The sequence below is a fragment of the Pongo pygmaeus genome, chromosome 10 (genome assembly GCF_028885625.2).
Source record: "Pongo pygmaeus isolate AG05252 chromosome 10, NHGRI_mPonPyg2-v2.0_pri, whole genome shotgun sequence".
Lineage (NCBI taxonomy): Eukaryota > Metazoa > Chordata > Mammalia > Primates > Hominidae > Pongo > Pongo pygmaeus.
In genome coordinates this window covers 32,100,533-32,114,992 of record NC_072383.2, presented here as the reverse complement: position 1 = coordinate 32,114,992, position 14,460 = coordinate 32,100,533, and the positions used below count along the sequence as shown (strand labels likewise).

Below are 14,460 nucleotides of genomic sequence, written 5' to 3'. Positions count from 1 at the left end.
GTGGGAGTGGATAGGACGGACTCTAGGACTCACTCCATCCTTGCTCAATCCAGGCAGGCAAGGCCTGATCCTGTTTCGGGGTCTGGCATGTGACCCTGGCCCAGGCCTTTCTTCTTGGATGTGTCTGACAGATGGATTCATCCTCTAGACCATTGGAAGGGGAGAGGGATGACCCAATGTCCCATGGGAAGCCCCCGTCCCCAGCTCCCATGTGGAAGACATCAGCATCCACAGATGCAGCACAGAACTGCTGGAGCCAGGACCAGCAGCTGGGATGCAGACGTGTAGGGGGATTGCCAGGGCCTGGGAAACAGGACCACCCCTGTGCCTTCCTCAGCTTCCCTCATCGCAGTGCAAACCTCCCTACAGCCACTGCTTCTTCAGGGCACTGACAGAGGATGCAGGAGGAGAAAACGTCACTTACCCTCTGGTAATACACATGGGCCAGGACTCCCGCCACCAGCTCAACCAGGAAGATGACGAGCAACAGGCAGAAATACTAGCAGCAAAGAGAGAGGACTGTCACCACTGGGATCGGGATGCTGCTATGACAAATGTTTCCCCACAGTGGTGGCGGTGGTAGAGATACCTGCTGGGACCCCTATCATCCATGCCATCTTCCTCCTGGATGTACCAGCCTCACTGGCTGCTGGCACCAAGTTCCCCACTTACTCCTTCCCTCTTTGGTCTGCTGACAATTCAGTACCGCATGTACCCATCCAATATGTATTAAATACCTGCCATATGCCAGATGCCAGGTAGCGTAAGTGAGACAACTATTGCTCTCAAAGTTATTGATGGTGGGAAGACAGACGAGTGACTGCAATGCTGTGTTACAAATGCAACTATAGGGTAAGCTCTAGAAATGGTGGGAGGCTCCTGGTAGGGTGGGCAGTCAGAGAAGGCTTCCTGGAGGTGGTGACACCTAAGTAACATCTTTAAGGACTGAATAGGCATTTGCTAAGTGAAGGAGGGAAGCACATTCCAGGAAGAGGGGAGGACAAGTGAAAAGCCTGGAGCCTGCAGGAAGCATGGGGCATTTGTGTTCAGGGAGTGGAGAGAGCCCTCGTAGTTGGAGTGCAGGGACCAGCGTGGACTGTGACAACCAAGGCTCAGGAAGAAGCAAATCAGAGATCCAGGGGAAGGTGATTCCTGTGTTGTCTTTCAGCCCTGATGCCCATTTCCTGTTCTTCATGGCCCTGCAGGGGTTCTCATTCCCCTAACCACTGCTCCTCCCACCTCACAGCCCTGCTGCTGCTGCTGGCTTCCCAGCCCTGCACTCAGTGTCACCTGTAGAAGGACGTGGGCCCTGCTTCCTTCTCACTCCCACCTGGTTTGCACAGTCAGGGGGGCTCCTGAGACCCTACTTGACCAACTCTGCTTGCAGGAGCCAACAGGCCTAGAAGGCATGTTGGGCCTCCCTCTCTCCCCACCCTGGAGGAGCACGGAGAGGGGGATGAAGCTGGCTACAGGCAGCCACGGAGCTCACAGGCAGGGACAAGGAGAGAGAAGAGAGGGGAGAGGGGGAGAGAGGGGGAGCACTACTGATGGAAATCGGCCCCACTGTGGGGAAGCTCAGCCAGACTCATGAGCACCTGCCACCCAGGCTGCCCCCAGGCACTGCCCGCCCACCTGGCCACAGCAGGGCAGCTACCCATGGTCACTGGGATGGCTGGATTCTAGGGAAGGCCCAGCCTGTGGGTGAGACTGAGACTCTAGGGCTCACCCAGCAGGGAAAGGAGTGTGGGCAGGAGGGATACGGTGGCGGGTGGCGGGGGGGGGGGGAGGCGGGCAGAATACACAGAGCATTTCAGAGGCAATGCTAATCCATGGGCCCATGGGCCTTGCCCAACCAACTCCTGCACCACTCAGCAGGGAGCCTGGCATGGGCAGGGATTAAGGAATACAGAAGAGGGGCCATTTCTTTTCGCAGGAAAAGAACTGTGGTCCAAGAGCAAGGTTTCCTTTCAAATGAAGTGCATTACCCACCTCCTCATTGCAATTTTACTGTGTCCTATAGGCTGCCAGCATCAGGGACACAGAGTTTCCAGTCTCAGAATAACAGTGTCAGGCCTAGCCCCATCATTTGTGGGGCCTGAGGCCAAGAGCACAAATGCAAGGTCCCTGCCCCTTCCTTTCCTACCCCAGGCTCTTTGCTGCATCAGGAAAAACCTCCAGCTCTGTCTGCCCCTCCCCCAGGGTCAGATGCCCCTTGCGGGATGGGGGGTGTGTGGAGAGGGCTGGGTGTGGTGCAGGCTAGGGGCACACATGCCAGGGGTCTAGTCAGCCTCAGGACATGCTTGCAGATGCTGCTTGCAGGCACAGGTTGTCTGGACAGAGGATTCACTCTCCTAGGTCCCTGGGAGGAGGTCAGGAAGTGGCGGGAGGGAGTTGCAGATTCCACAAGGGCACATTCCCTCTGCCCTACGGACTTTCCACTCCCTAGGGAGGAGTGTGGTTGAAGAGGGCCTCAGGACAGGGGCCTGAGTCTGTGTGTGGTACTGAGTGGTATGCAGGGTAAGCTGAGGCAGGAGGCTGAAGAGAGCATCTGTGGATGGTCCCCCTGCTTGAGGAGCCTCTGAGAAGCAGGGCTCAAACACTGAGGAAGGCTGGGGGAAATGTCAGTGGACTTGGGTTGGGTCCAGGCTCCACCACATGCTGGCTTTAGCTGGATGGCTGCTAGTGCTTAGCTGCAAATTAGAAAAACGTGGCTCAGCAAGAGTTGCATGGGCTGGATTTCAACCTTCTTTGGTCCCCTCGTGTAGGACGCAAAGTTTAGGGCCAATGAGGACCCAACGAGAGGGGAAATATACTTTCCAGTGATCTGACCTGCCTCCTGCCCTCCCAGAGCTCCAGGTCCCACAGCATGAGGGGTGCGGTCCTTGTCAGCCAGTGGCAGGCGCAGCCAGCCCAAGCCAGAGTGTGATCCCCCTGGGAGCGGCCCGGCCCATCAGACAGAGCATGGCTACACATTCACCCTCACCCCACCCAGGGTGAGGCATCCTTGTTTCTGAGTCTCCTTGACTCAGGGGCTCTCCCCTGCCATGCGCTGCTGGGCCCTGCGGCTCCTCTCTGACATGCGTGCCTTTCCTGCCTGCTCCAAACTTCCCTCCACCATCCCCAGCTATGGTGCTGAGGCCAGCTCCTTCCTGCTGCACAGGACCTGAAGGCATTGATGCCAGTGGCTCCCAGAGACCTCTGGGGCATGGGAGGAAGAGGTGATGGAGTGCCCCTAACTGACAGGAGCACCCAGGCTGCTGGCAGCTAGGAGAGCCGTATCCTGGCATCTCTCCACCTTCCTTCTCTCCATCACCACTGTGAGCTGTGAGTCAGGCCTGTAGGGATACTCCTGGATAGCTGGCAGTGTCACGCCGCTTCTCGGGGGAAGCCACTGCCCCAGTTACTGTTGAAGACAGGGTGGGGAACAGGGAGGATGGGGAGGTAGAGATACTGAACCTCACCCCTTGGTTTAGTGGCTGGCTAAATTAGTACATGCTACCCCTGCACAGGCTGGTTCAGAGGCATCAAACAGGCTATCTGACCTGCTGGAGTGATCAGGAGGAGGGGAGAGTGCTTGGCAGGGGCGATGGTGTGTGGGGATAGCCTTCTCGAGCTCCAGTGTGTTAAGATGCCTGGGAGGGGAGTGAGGGCCTGGCCTGGGGCTTCGAGGGGACTGAGGCCGGGTGCTGGTGGGCACAGGCGCTGGCTCCAGGCAGCAGCTTCCACAGCAGGGAGGCTCCAGGTGTGTGACTCACCTGGGCAGGTGTGTGACAGGCCAGAAGGCAGGCGAAGGGCCCCTCATCAAGATGCTGGGGCTTCAGCCGTGTGAGGTCATGGGCTCAGACAGACCTGTCACCTCTGCCCCTCCACCCTGTACCTTACCCAGCCTTTCCTGACTCCCTGGGTCTGATGCGATTGTCTCAGGGCCCCTGTGGCACACGCTGGCTCTGTGTGCAAAGCTGAAAAGTGTTCCTGGTGTTGCTGCACACAGTTCTCTTCACACAGGCCAAGCGTCCAGCCTTCGGGCCTTTGCCCTGCCTGTCTGCCTGCCTGGAATGCTGGTGCCTACCCGTCCTTCCACACCCGGCTTGGCTCAGTCTTGGCTCCACCAGGCTATCCTTGGGCAGGAGCAAATGCCACTCCCCACCGTCTGAATGCCTGCAGCGTGTCATCTGCTGTCTCCTGACACCTGCACTCTCTGCTTTGCCCTTCTCTCCTCAGCTGGACTGGGCTTCACCTCTGTGTCCCTCCCCTTTGCCTGCCGTGCGGTTCCTCAGTGTAGGTCATCACCGGATGAGTGACACAACTTTACCCATTGCTCTGTAGCACTGCTCTTGCTTCAGGTGTTACCACTCTGTCCCCTAGAATGACTGTGAGCTTCGGAGAAACAGGGACCACATCTGAGGTTGCTTCTGGCTCCTCCACAGTGCCTGGTATGGTGCTGGGTCTAGACATATGCTCAGCAGACATCCCCTGATAAAGACGCAGGAGTGCACTTTCTAATAAAGTACGCCTATGAGACAGCAGAAACTGGCTGGAGCATAACCAGCCCCATGCTGGAGGCAGTAGCTTAATCTTTTTCTGATCTGAGAGTAGCATAGCACAGTTACCTTAGTTAAATTTACACCAGTGGTTCTCAACCTGGCACAATTTTGCACCCAGTGGGTATTTGGCAAAGGGAGTATCTAGAGGGTCGAGACCCGGATGCTAAGCACCCCACTGGGTGCAGGGCCGTCTTCCGCAGTGAAGAATTATCTGGCACAAAATGCCTGCAGTGCCGAGGTTGCAAAACCCTGGGTCACACATTTACCTTCGGGTTCTCAGGCTGATGCTGGGACTTGATTTGCTTATGTGTCCCTATGCACTGTGGGAGCCACAAAAATAAGATCCAAGGAATGTTACCTAGCTCCCGAGGAGCTGGAAACGGAACATGGACAGAAGCATGTGCAGCACCGTACCTGCCTGGAAGGGCACCTCTGTGACAGAAGGCTGCTTGCCTTGACAAAAGGAAGGATCAGGGAAGCCTATATTGCTTCAGCTCACATCCACATGGGACCCCGGGGCTGGAATTCCACGAGGCCAGGTATAACCCAAGACTTCTCAATGTTTCCTTGGGGATCATCTGTTTTTCTGATGCAGCTGTGGATTCCTCCGGTAGCCTCAGTGAGCTGGGGAGGGGTGTGACGCCATAAGGTTTGTGTTAGGGGTTGACTCTAGGAAGCATCAAGAAGGTTCTGGAAACACCTTTTGCCTTAAGTTGGGTTTGGTATTGCTTTTTGAATTATTATACAAAAGTCAGTAATAAGAAATTCTCAGCCCATATTTCCATGTGGTTAGAATTCACAGGACCTCATGGTGTCCTGCTTTTCCTAGCTCATTGTGCCAGAGAGGGCCCCCGCTCCACCAATAGAGCCCAGAATTCTCTGTAGGGAGCCTCCAGGATCACTGGCCCATAGCTTAGGAGGCAATACCCCAATTCAGGGCAGGCTGGCCTTGCTTCTCAAAACTTAGTAGAGGAGCAGAGGGCAGGCAGGTTTTCTGTAGTGGGAGCAATAGACAGGCATCCCTTCCAGCAAAAGAAAAAAAATAACCCTTTCTTGGCAGAGGCAGTGACTTTCTCATCTGCACAGCCCTGGAGCACCAAGCCTAGCCTAGCACATGGTACCCACATGTACCAGTAACAGCCCACATGTACAGGCTTTCCCAGGTGCCAGCCCCCCTTGCAAGCACATTGCATGGTGTCTCCTGTCCACCCTTGGAGATGAGTATTAAGCATTGCTCATCACATTGCCACATGGGCACGAGCATCAGCCTCGCTTTATAGATGAGGACAGGAGCTTGGAGACTCTAAGTAGCTTGCTGGAGGTCACACAGCAAGTACGTGGTGAGCGAGGAACAGAACCCAGGAGTTCCAGCTGCAGAACCTGTGCTCTGACCTGCTGCATGGTACTGTCCCCACTAAATGGGGGAGGGATGGATGGATGAGCTCACTGGGCTCACTTAGGGTAGATTCAGCATTTTAGGGCAGGTGTGGTTCAGGTGAACACAGGGGTGTCAGTGCTCCTCCGCAAAGGACAGAGTGTCAGGAGAGGTGAGGAATGAGTAGGTGAAGATGGAGAGAATAGAAGGAAGCCCAGGGAAGCCCTCCCTGGGCGCATAAGCATCTGTCACTGCCCTGTGCTCAGTCCCCTGCCAGCTGTCCTGGGCACCAGTGGGGCAGGCAAGAGATAATCTAGGTGGCCCTCTCCCCACCTCCCCCCTGCGCAGCCGGCCTTCCTCTTTGCCAAGAATGGCACAAGAGCAACTTTTACCTGCTTCTCCCTGCTACTCCACCCCTTGGCTCATCCTGGGTTCATGGCCATGGATTCTAATGCCTGTCTCTGCCCCCTCTGCCCTTCACTTTATTCAACCCAGCCTGCTCTTACCTCAGAAGCTAGACAAGGCACTGTTGTACAAGCCTGAGAATCACTCCTGTGTGTGCACACAGAGCCGTGCACAGTGAAGCCTCCAGCCTCTGTGCCTTATGCTCTCGCTGTTCCTCCTGCCCGGAATTCCCTACCCCGACCCCATTTGTGTTCTACTTATTGGCTGCTCAGCCACCAACACTCTCAGCTCAGGCACAGCCTCCATGAAGCCCTCCCTGAGCCAGAAGTTTCTGAGCCATGGTCTCACTGTTAGCATCCTTGTTTCTGAGCCTCCCTGACTCTGGGGCCTCCCTGCTTGTCTTGCTCCCTGGGACTGTGTACACGTGGATCCCTGCTTGCCCTCCTGGCTCTGATCTTTACCTGGTTCTGCCTTCATGGTCCCTGTGCCCTTGGTGTGACGTGAACCGACCCCACTGACCTCCAGCTCCACTCTGGTTTCTGTGACTGGTCTGCCCCCTGCAGGTCCAGGGCTGCCGGTCCTTCCAAAATCGATCCCCTATGGTCTGACAGAAACAGGTAACGAGAATTCCAAAGAAAGCTCCTGTAGCATCTGCCCCAGAGTCCTCCATAAGAACTATCCCATTTCAAAATATGCCAAGCTGGAGCAGTGTGTTAAGCATAGAATGGGATCCAAACATTCATCTTTCCCTGTGTAGCAAAGCGATTTTACTTCCTATTAATTCTTTAATGGAACAGTTTAAACTAGAAGCAAAACTGGGTATTTTCTAAAACTATAGATCCAAAGTGAAACTAGAACAGCATAGCACTCTCTGAACCAAACCAATGTTTTTTTGTTTTTTTTTTTTACACGAGGCCTTGCAGGAAATATGCAGAAATATTTCACTGTGACATTAAGGTGAGTAATTAGATAGTGAGTCCTTTTTAATTTTTTTTGAGATAGGGTCTTGCTTTGCCACCCTGGCTGGGGTACAGTGGTACAATCATGGCTCACTGCAGCCTCGAACTCCTGGGCTCAAGCGATCCTCCCACCTCAGCCTCCTAAGTAGCTGGGACTACAGGTGCATACCACCATGCCTGGCTAATTAAATTTATTTATTTATTTATTTGTAGAGATAGGGTCTCACCATATCGCTCAGGCTGGTCACAAACTCCTGGCCTCAAGCAATCCTCCCAGCTTGGCCTCCCAAAGTGCTGGGATCATAGGCATGAGCCACCATGTCCTGCCAGAAATTAAGGGTTGGACTTACATCGCTTGGGGGCAAGCTGAGCCCCAGATAGAGATTTTGGGGCAGATTCACTGGTGCATAACAGATAGGGCAGCTCAGTATCAGCTGGTGCCATCTTTGAGGTAAGTTTGAAGAACTTTATAAAACTGGAATTTCAAAATTTCTCCATTGGATTGATTCTGCCACAAAGAAGGGAACCTCACTGAAGCATTCCTCTTCTGTATCTCCAGCCATTCTGCATAATTAGAGAGAGGGTTTGTGAAGCTTCCTGCCAAGCCATATCCAGTCAAGGCAGTCCAGGCAGGTTGGGATGAGAGGCAGGTACTAGCCTATTCTCAGAACAGGGCGGCAACAGCCAAAGAAAACCCAAGACCCTGCCAAGGTTAAGTTGCAGGGAGGAGAGCCCAGCCCGAGGCTCCCAGCTGGCTGTGTGTGTGAGAGGATTACAGAGGAAGCCGGAGGAAGGGTCAGGGAGCTCAGAACCACCCGCCAAACAGGAAAAGTGAAGCCAGCTGTTTCAGTGGCAACGGCCTCAGGGTGAATTATTTTCTGGCAATTAACCATTAACTGCAGCGGGCTCAGAGGTGCAGCTGCCCGGCCCATTTGTGCAGAAAAGAGAGGATGTGGATTTGGGAGCCTTCAGCCATTCCTGTAACCAAGTGTCACTGTTAGAAGGATGGAGGTAACCTCTACCCCTCCTGGCGCCAGCCCAGGGCTCAACGCCTGGGTTGTCCAGCTGCAACCACGCCAAAGGTTGGGATTCAGCCATTCCACCTGGAAGTGGCTTTACAGTGAGGGCTCAAGAATGTGCTCTGGCCAATGTCTGATACTGACATGTGGTTCTGGGAGCAGAAAAGGGGGCCAGGGCTAGGGTGCAGAGAGCCGGTGGACAGAGAGAGGGCATGCTGGAAGAGGCAGGGAGGGAAAAAACTGGGTCTTGGGGAGGCAGCAAGTCTCCTAGAGGCACATCAAGAAAATGTGGCTGAGGCCCTTCAATGTCCCAGCCCAAATGTTGGGGGTCTAAGGAGATCACACTGTGTGTGTTCCAGTGGGCGGGGAGGATCATGGAAGGAGAACATAGTTTCAGAACTCCAAGCCAAAGACAGGCATTTACTAGGATTCAAGCTGGGACTACTGAGAGCCCAGTCTGAACAGGCTGAGTGAGAGCAGCCCCCAGATGGGGCATTAGGGTCTGGCCAGCTGGCTGGGGCAATGAGGGCCAGACCCCCCACAGGGAGACACGGCGCAGGGAACTCAGAGGATGCTGGTGTTCAGTGGATTCAGGCATGAGGAAAGTGACCAATTGCTACTTCCTCCCAGTGCCCTGGAATTACCCAGACTTTCCCGTTGGCTGTCTTCTTGCAGGCTGTGGGAGACATAGTACAGCCTGAAGGCACCCGTGCAATGGGCAAGGGTAGGACAAAGAGCAGAGGGTAGGACAAAGAAGAAGAAGGAAACACCAGGCTCCAGGGAACAGGGCAGCCTGGAAGTTAGGGAAAGCCCAGAGAGGTCAGAGCCTCTGACCAAATCTAAGACAAATTTAAACTGCCCGCATGGTCCTTTGCCTTTTAATACAGGCGCCTCGTGTTCCTCACTAGACTCTAAGCCTAGAACTGGGTCAGAGTCCCTTTTTCCCTCCTCCCCTTCTCACCCTGCCTTGTGCCCAGCAGAGCAGGACATGCCAGGAATGTGCTGGAAATGCTTGTTGATGCTGACGAATTAGGCAGTCCCATCAATGCAATATGGAGCATCCACTGCAGAAAACTGGAGGGAGGTGGTGGTGGAAGCTAACTGGCCATAGAACCACCCCATCAAGACAATGCTGCTGGATTGTGGTGATCAGGTACACCTGCTGCACCCCGAGAAGGGTGGATGTCAACACAGACCCTATGAGTCTCTTGAGTGGTCAGCTTTTGGGGATGTTTGCATCCTGCTTCCCAAGGAGCCTTCAGGGTTCTGAGGTCCCCTGGTCCATTCCCCTGCCTGCACTGCATAAGCCATGCTGGATGAGGAAAGGACTCATGCTGGAGAGGGGTCGGGGTTCCCCAAGCCCTGGCTATAGAATGCTCCCTTTGGAGCATGGTGGGGGCAGCTGACTCAAAGGTTAAAGAGCCACCAAACAGATGAGGCAAGGCCCACCCTGGAGCTGGGTGCCTGGTGGAGCAACATAACAGAGCATGTCGGTAAGAAACGAGCCAGGGAGGACACAGTCCAGTTCCCAGGCATGGGGACCCAGGCTCTCCTCACCCTGAACTTCCCACCAGCACCAGCTACTTCAGAGGATGTGGCCCAGCTCAGGCTGCAGGGCCCTGCGGGCCATGGCCCTCAGAATAACTCTTATTTATTTAGGTTCCTTCTTAAGGGAGCTTGGTCATGCTGATGGCAATAGTGATGTGAACGTCCATTAGAGCCACATTTTTACCATCTTTTTATAATGTGGTGACTTGCTTCCCAGGACCTGAAAATACTTCTTCGTTATCCTCACACATCATCCTGTATAAAATGGCAACACAAGGAGGCAGGCAGAAGCTGAGTGACTTCCCCGAGGTCCCAGAGCAAGCTAGGCAAGGTACCCGAAAACCAGCTTTTGAACCCGAGCCCATATATTTTCACCTTTGATTGTGGACTTTAGTGCCCTGGTTGACCACGTCTTGGCCTATTGGATGGAGGTGTGGCAATTCTGGAGCCCCTTGTTTTCAGAAATTGGTTTTTAGAACTTCTTACTTTTCTATCCATCCCCTAAATAGAAAAGAACCCCCAATAAAGACCCAGTTTAGTCTGAATCATCCACCATGATCTTCATTGGCTTAGCATATAGAAGTTTTCAGAGCCCCCATTCACAACTCCAAAAACATCCCTTTCTTTTGATCTAGGTGGCCTCTGTTCCGGTTACTGACCGTAGCTCAGATGGCCTGAATTATCTCTCTCATGCAGTCTTTGCTAAAAAAGATCTGGTGTGAATAATTTAAGCCCCACTCCTGTTCCTGCTCGGCAGATTTCCAATGCCAAGCTGATCCTCATTTCAGCACCAGCAGAGATGTGCTATTTCTGTTCCCGATGGCCACATCCTTCTTGGGAAAGTGACCTTGAGGGGTTTCAGATGAGCTAGGAGGAAGGGCTGTGCCAGGACAGACATCGTGCCTGTGTGGAAGCTGGATGGTCCCCCTCTGGGTCATTCTTTGGGAGCTCCTCCCCCGCTCCTCCCGATCCAAGGTAGATGCACATCATTCAGATGCCTGGTCTTCCATATTTCCCTCTCCTCCTCAAGGATCACTTTGTCTAGTGATAGACTCACTGCCCTTCTCCTTTGGAGCTTCCCTCACCTGTCAGCTGATTCAAGATTTCAAATGGAAGTTAGACATGGAGGGGACAAAATGAAATGAAACCAAGAAGGAACTGCTAAGAGCTATAGAGAGCACTTTTACACTGCCTTAACCACACCACTTGACTCTAAACGGGAGCCTGGGTTTTAAAATTCCTACTTGTGTTAGCCCAAGAAAGGTTGCACAGGCACCTTCTTGGTTTAAACAATCAAGTGCTCGATGTTTAAGGGGCTGTTGGGCCAGGATGTGGATTACTCAGGATCCCCAGCTTTACCTCCTACTCTGTCCTTGGGCCAGTTCTGTCATTGGTTCTTTCATAGAGGGCAGATAAAGCAAAGAAAGCAGATTCTAGGCCATGGAGATTGCTGTTTGCTAGCGCCCTGGCAGAGATGCCTGTCTCCACAGTCTTGCGTTGGTGGCTGAGTGCATGTGAGGTGCATATGCATGTGTGTGCATGAATGTGTGTGCGTGCATGCACACTTTTTTCTGACCTCAGTTTCAAGCTGTTGCCTCCTTGATGTGTCTGTTTAGTGACTTGGACCAGAGAGATCGCCAGTTCTGTGTGGGATGGGAGTGAACACGGGCAAGTCTCTACAGAAGAGGGTAAAGTGGAGCTAAGAAGAGGCAGGGAATCTTGCACCAACCTGTCCAACAGCTGCTGTGCCCCTCCCTGCCTCAAGCCCCAGAGGGATAAGGCTCACTGTCTGTTGACTCCCCGAAGTGCAGAAGGGTAGGGCAAGAGGTGCCCAGCAAGCCTTTGGGCAAGCACAAGGCCCTGACCTTCACTGACTCTCCACATCTCTCCCACACGCCCTGGGCAAGGGCTTGGTTCCCTCTGGGCAGGCCATCCAGACTAAGTGACAGCCAGGTTGAGATGCAGAGGCTGAAGACATTCATTCTTCATGGATCAGCCTGGATGTATGGACAGATCTCATGAATAGATGGTGTAAGAGGAAGTGTGGAATGGCAGGCTGTGATCAGTGGCTTGGAGAGCACAGTGTGGTCAGGTGCTAAAGCTTAGGCTTCCCTTCTGGCCTTTGAGATGGCCAAGGGGAAGCACTCCTATGATTACACTATTCTCCAAAAAATCCAATAATTCTGAGTGTCTCCCACTAATGCCTGGGTGACCCACACACTCACCCACCCAGTGTCTTTCAGCCTGTAACCTTTGGATGGAGCACTGGAATCTGTGACCCTCAAGGTCCCTTCTAAGCTGAATATGCTCTGACCCAGGTGTGCTGTTCTTTCCTTACTATAATGGGAGCAATGAGGCACTGAGATGCCTGAGGCTTCTAGGGTCCCCTCACCACACCCCTGTCTCCTGCCCTAGGGTTCTGGGCTAGGTGCTGGAGGGAGCCTTCCCTTGTTACCAGCCAGATCTTCAAAAGCCACTGCTCCATGAAGACCTCTCCAGAGATGGAGGGCAGGGTGTGCCCTGCACACATCCTCCCCCTTGGCCTCTGGTCCCTCTTCCTCCCATCAGGCTTGTCCTCCTCCCCAGGGAAGCAGACTCTTAGAGGTGATTCCAACAGACTGCAATGCATAGCCCAGCTCTAGCCATTACTTGCTCCACATCTCAGCCCAGTTTCTTCATCTGGAAAATGGGGGTGAATATGACCTCTTTGGTTGCAGAAGAGTGTGGTGGGTCAGAGCGTGGGCTTGGAGGCAGACCGCATGCCACTCACCAGCAGTGTGTATCATGCATTTTAAAATTTCGCATTTTTCTTCTGCCTCCATAGCTCTACATGCAGGCTGTGCGCACCTGCTGGGGTGACCAGGTGCACCAGTGTGATAGGGCTGGCTCTGCTACAAGTTCCCCTTGCTACCCTCCCCTGAGTGTGACCTAGTGACATTTAAATGCACCAGTGGAATCCCCTCCTGCCTTTTCTTATGGCTCTACCCTGACCCCCAGTGAAAGGGTCTCACCCACTCTCTGTTCCTTGCCTGCTTGGGGAAGCCCTAGTCTTTGGCTCTCTGCCCGTGTGACCCCAGCCTCCTGGTGGAGTGTGCAGTGAATCTGTCTAGGACAGGGTGTCTGATCTTTTGGCTTCCCTGGGCCACACATAAAACACAGTAACGACAGCTGATGAGCTAAAAAAAAAAATCACAAAAAAAATCTCATAATGTTTTGAGAAAGTTTATGGATTTGTGTTGGGCCACATTCAAAGCTGTCCTGGGCTGCATGCAGCCCGTGGGCTACGGATTGGACAAGCTTGGTCTAGGACCTGTGAATCTGGTAAACTCTGTTGTCCTGTGCCTCTCCTGTACCCCCTCTTGTGGCCACACCTGACTGACCATCACCTAAAAGAACACAACTGCCAGGTGACTCTGGGCAAATTGCTTCACCTGCCTCTGCTCTCCGTTTCTTCCCCGTCCGTACACAGAGTAAGAGTTGCTGCTCTTTGGGGCAGGGCGAGGACTGAGTGAGTTGATGCGCAAGAATGTTGAGCACAGCGCTTGCTCGGCACAGAGTTCAGATTACCGGGACTTTGCAGGTTGCTGTAGTGAGGATAGAGGGAGGTGGCTCTAGTGAATAGTGGCCATTTGTGTTCTAATTGGGTTCTGGGAGGAATGCAGAGCCTGTTTCCCAGTGCTGCAGGGGATCGCTGGCCTTTAGTGGCTCCACAGAAGCAGGACAAATGGCTCTGGGTCAGAGGAAGGCGCTTGGTGGGGGCTTCTGTATTCCTTCTTGGGCTGTCCAGAGGTGAGTCCTGTCCTCTCTAAACAAGATGACCCGACGGAAGGAAGGAGGCAGGTGAGAGCACGTGGCTCGGCAGCCTGCTCATGGGCAGACCTCCAGGCGTTAGGGCCAGAGGCTCAGCCTGAAGCCTGAGGCTAGGCTGAAGGCCCTGCTTGCTAACGGGTGCAGAGCTGGACAGGACACAAACAGGCTTGCCGACACTGCAGAGGAGAGGGGTTCTCTCTCTGGGCCCAACTGCACTGATCCCCGTAAGCCTCATGGCTGGTCAGTGCCACACAAAGGGAACATCCCCAGGCTGCGCTACATGCCTGGTTTTATTCAGTCACGTCACGTGCCTTCATCCAGCTATGTTGGTCAGACCTGGGATGTGCTACGTGGCTCTCAAGGACCTCAGCTGACTGACCTGCATCGCCCTGCTGGAAATCCTCATGGTAGGCCCCATGTGGGGGTGGGTGGTGGCGTGGTTGGCTCTCAGCACACCTATCCCACCTGCTGGAAAAGAGCTCAAAACCCAAACTCTGGGGGCCTTCACTTTAGGAGACATAGGAGATAAGCAACCAATTTTAACACATGAGCCTAATTTAGATTCTAACTCAAACGTAAACACAACAACAACAGTTTATGGTTCAATTGGGAAGATGTGAAACTGCTTGGTTATTTCATATTAAGGAATGACTGTTAATTGTTTTAAAGTGTGATAATGGTAATGTTATCATGTTTTCTAGAAGAGGGTCCTTAAGTTTTAGAGATACACACTGAAACACTAACAGATGACATGCTGTCTGGGACTGTTTCAGAATCCCCCTGGGGTTAGGAAGTGGGCA

At 53.4% G+C, this 14,460-nt stretch overlaps 1 protein-coding gene across 6 annotated transcripts in view; it reads right to left on the bottom strand.

Moving 5' to 3' along the window:
- TSPAN11 (tetraspanin 11) overlaps positions 1–14,460 on the bottom strand; it is a 72,898-nt gene that overhangs the window by 17,592 nt on the left and 40,846 nt on the right. For all 6 annotated transcript variants that reach the window (XR_008492787.2, XR_008492788.2, XM_063672556.1 and 3 more), the window contains exon 4: positions 425–499. Coding sequence is in view for 4 of the 6 variants with exons in the window: in XM_063672556.1 (XP_063528626.1) it covers positions 425–499 (75 nt within the window). In the remaining 2 variants the exon portion in view is untranslated. The remainder of the gene's footprint in view (positions 1–424; positions 500–14,460) is intronic.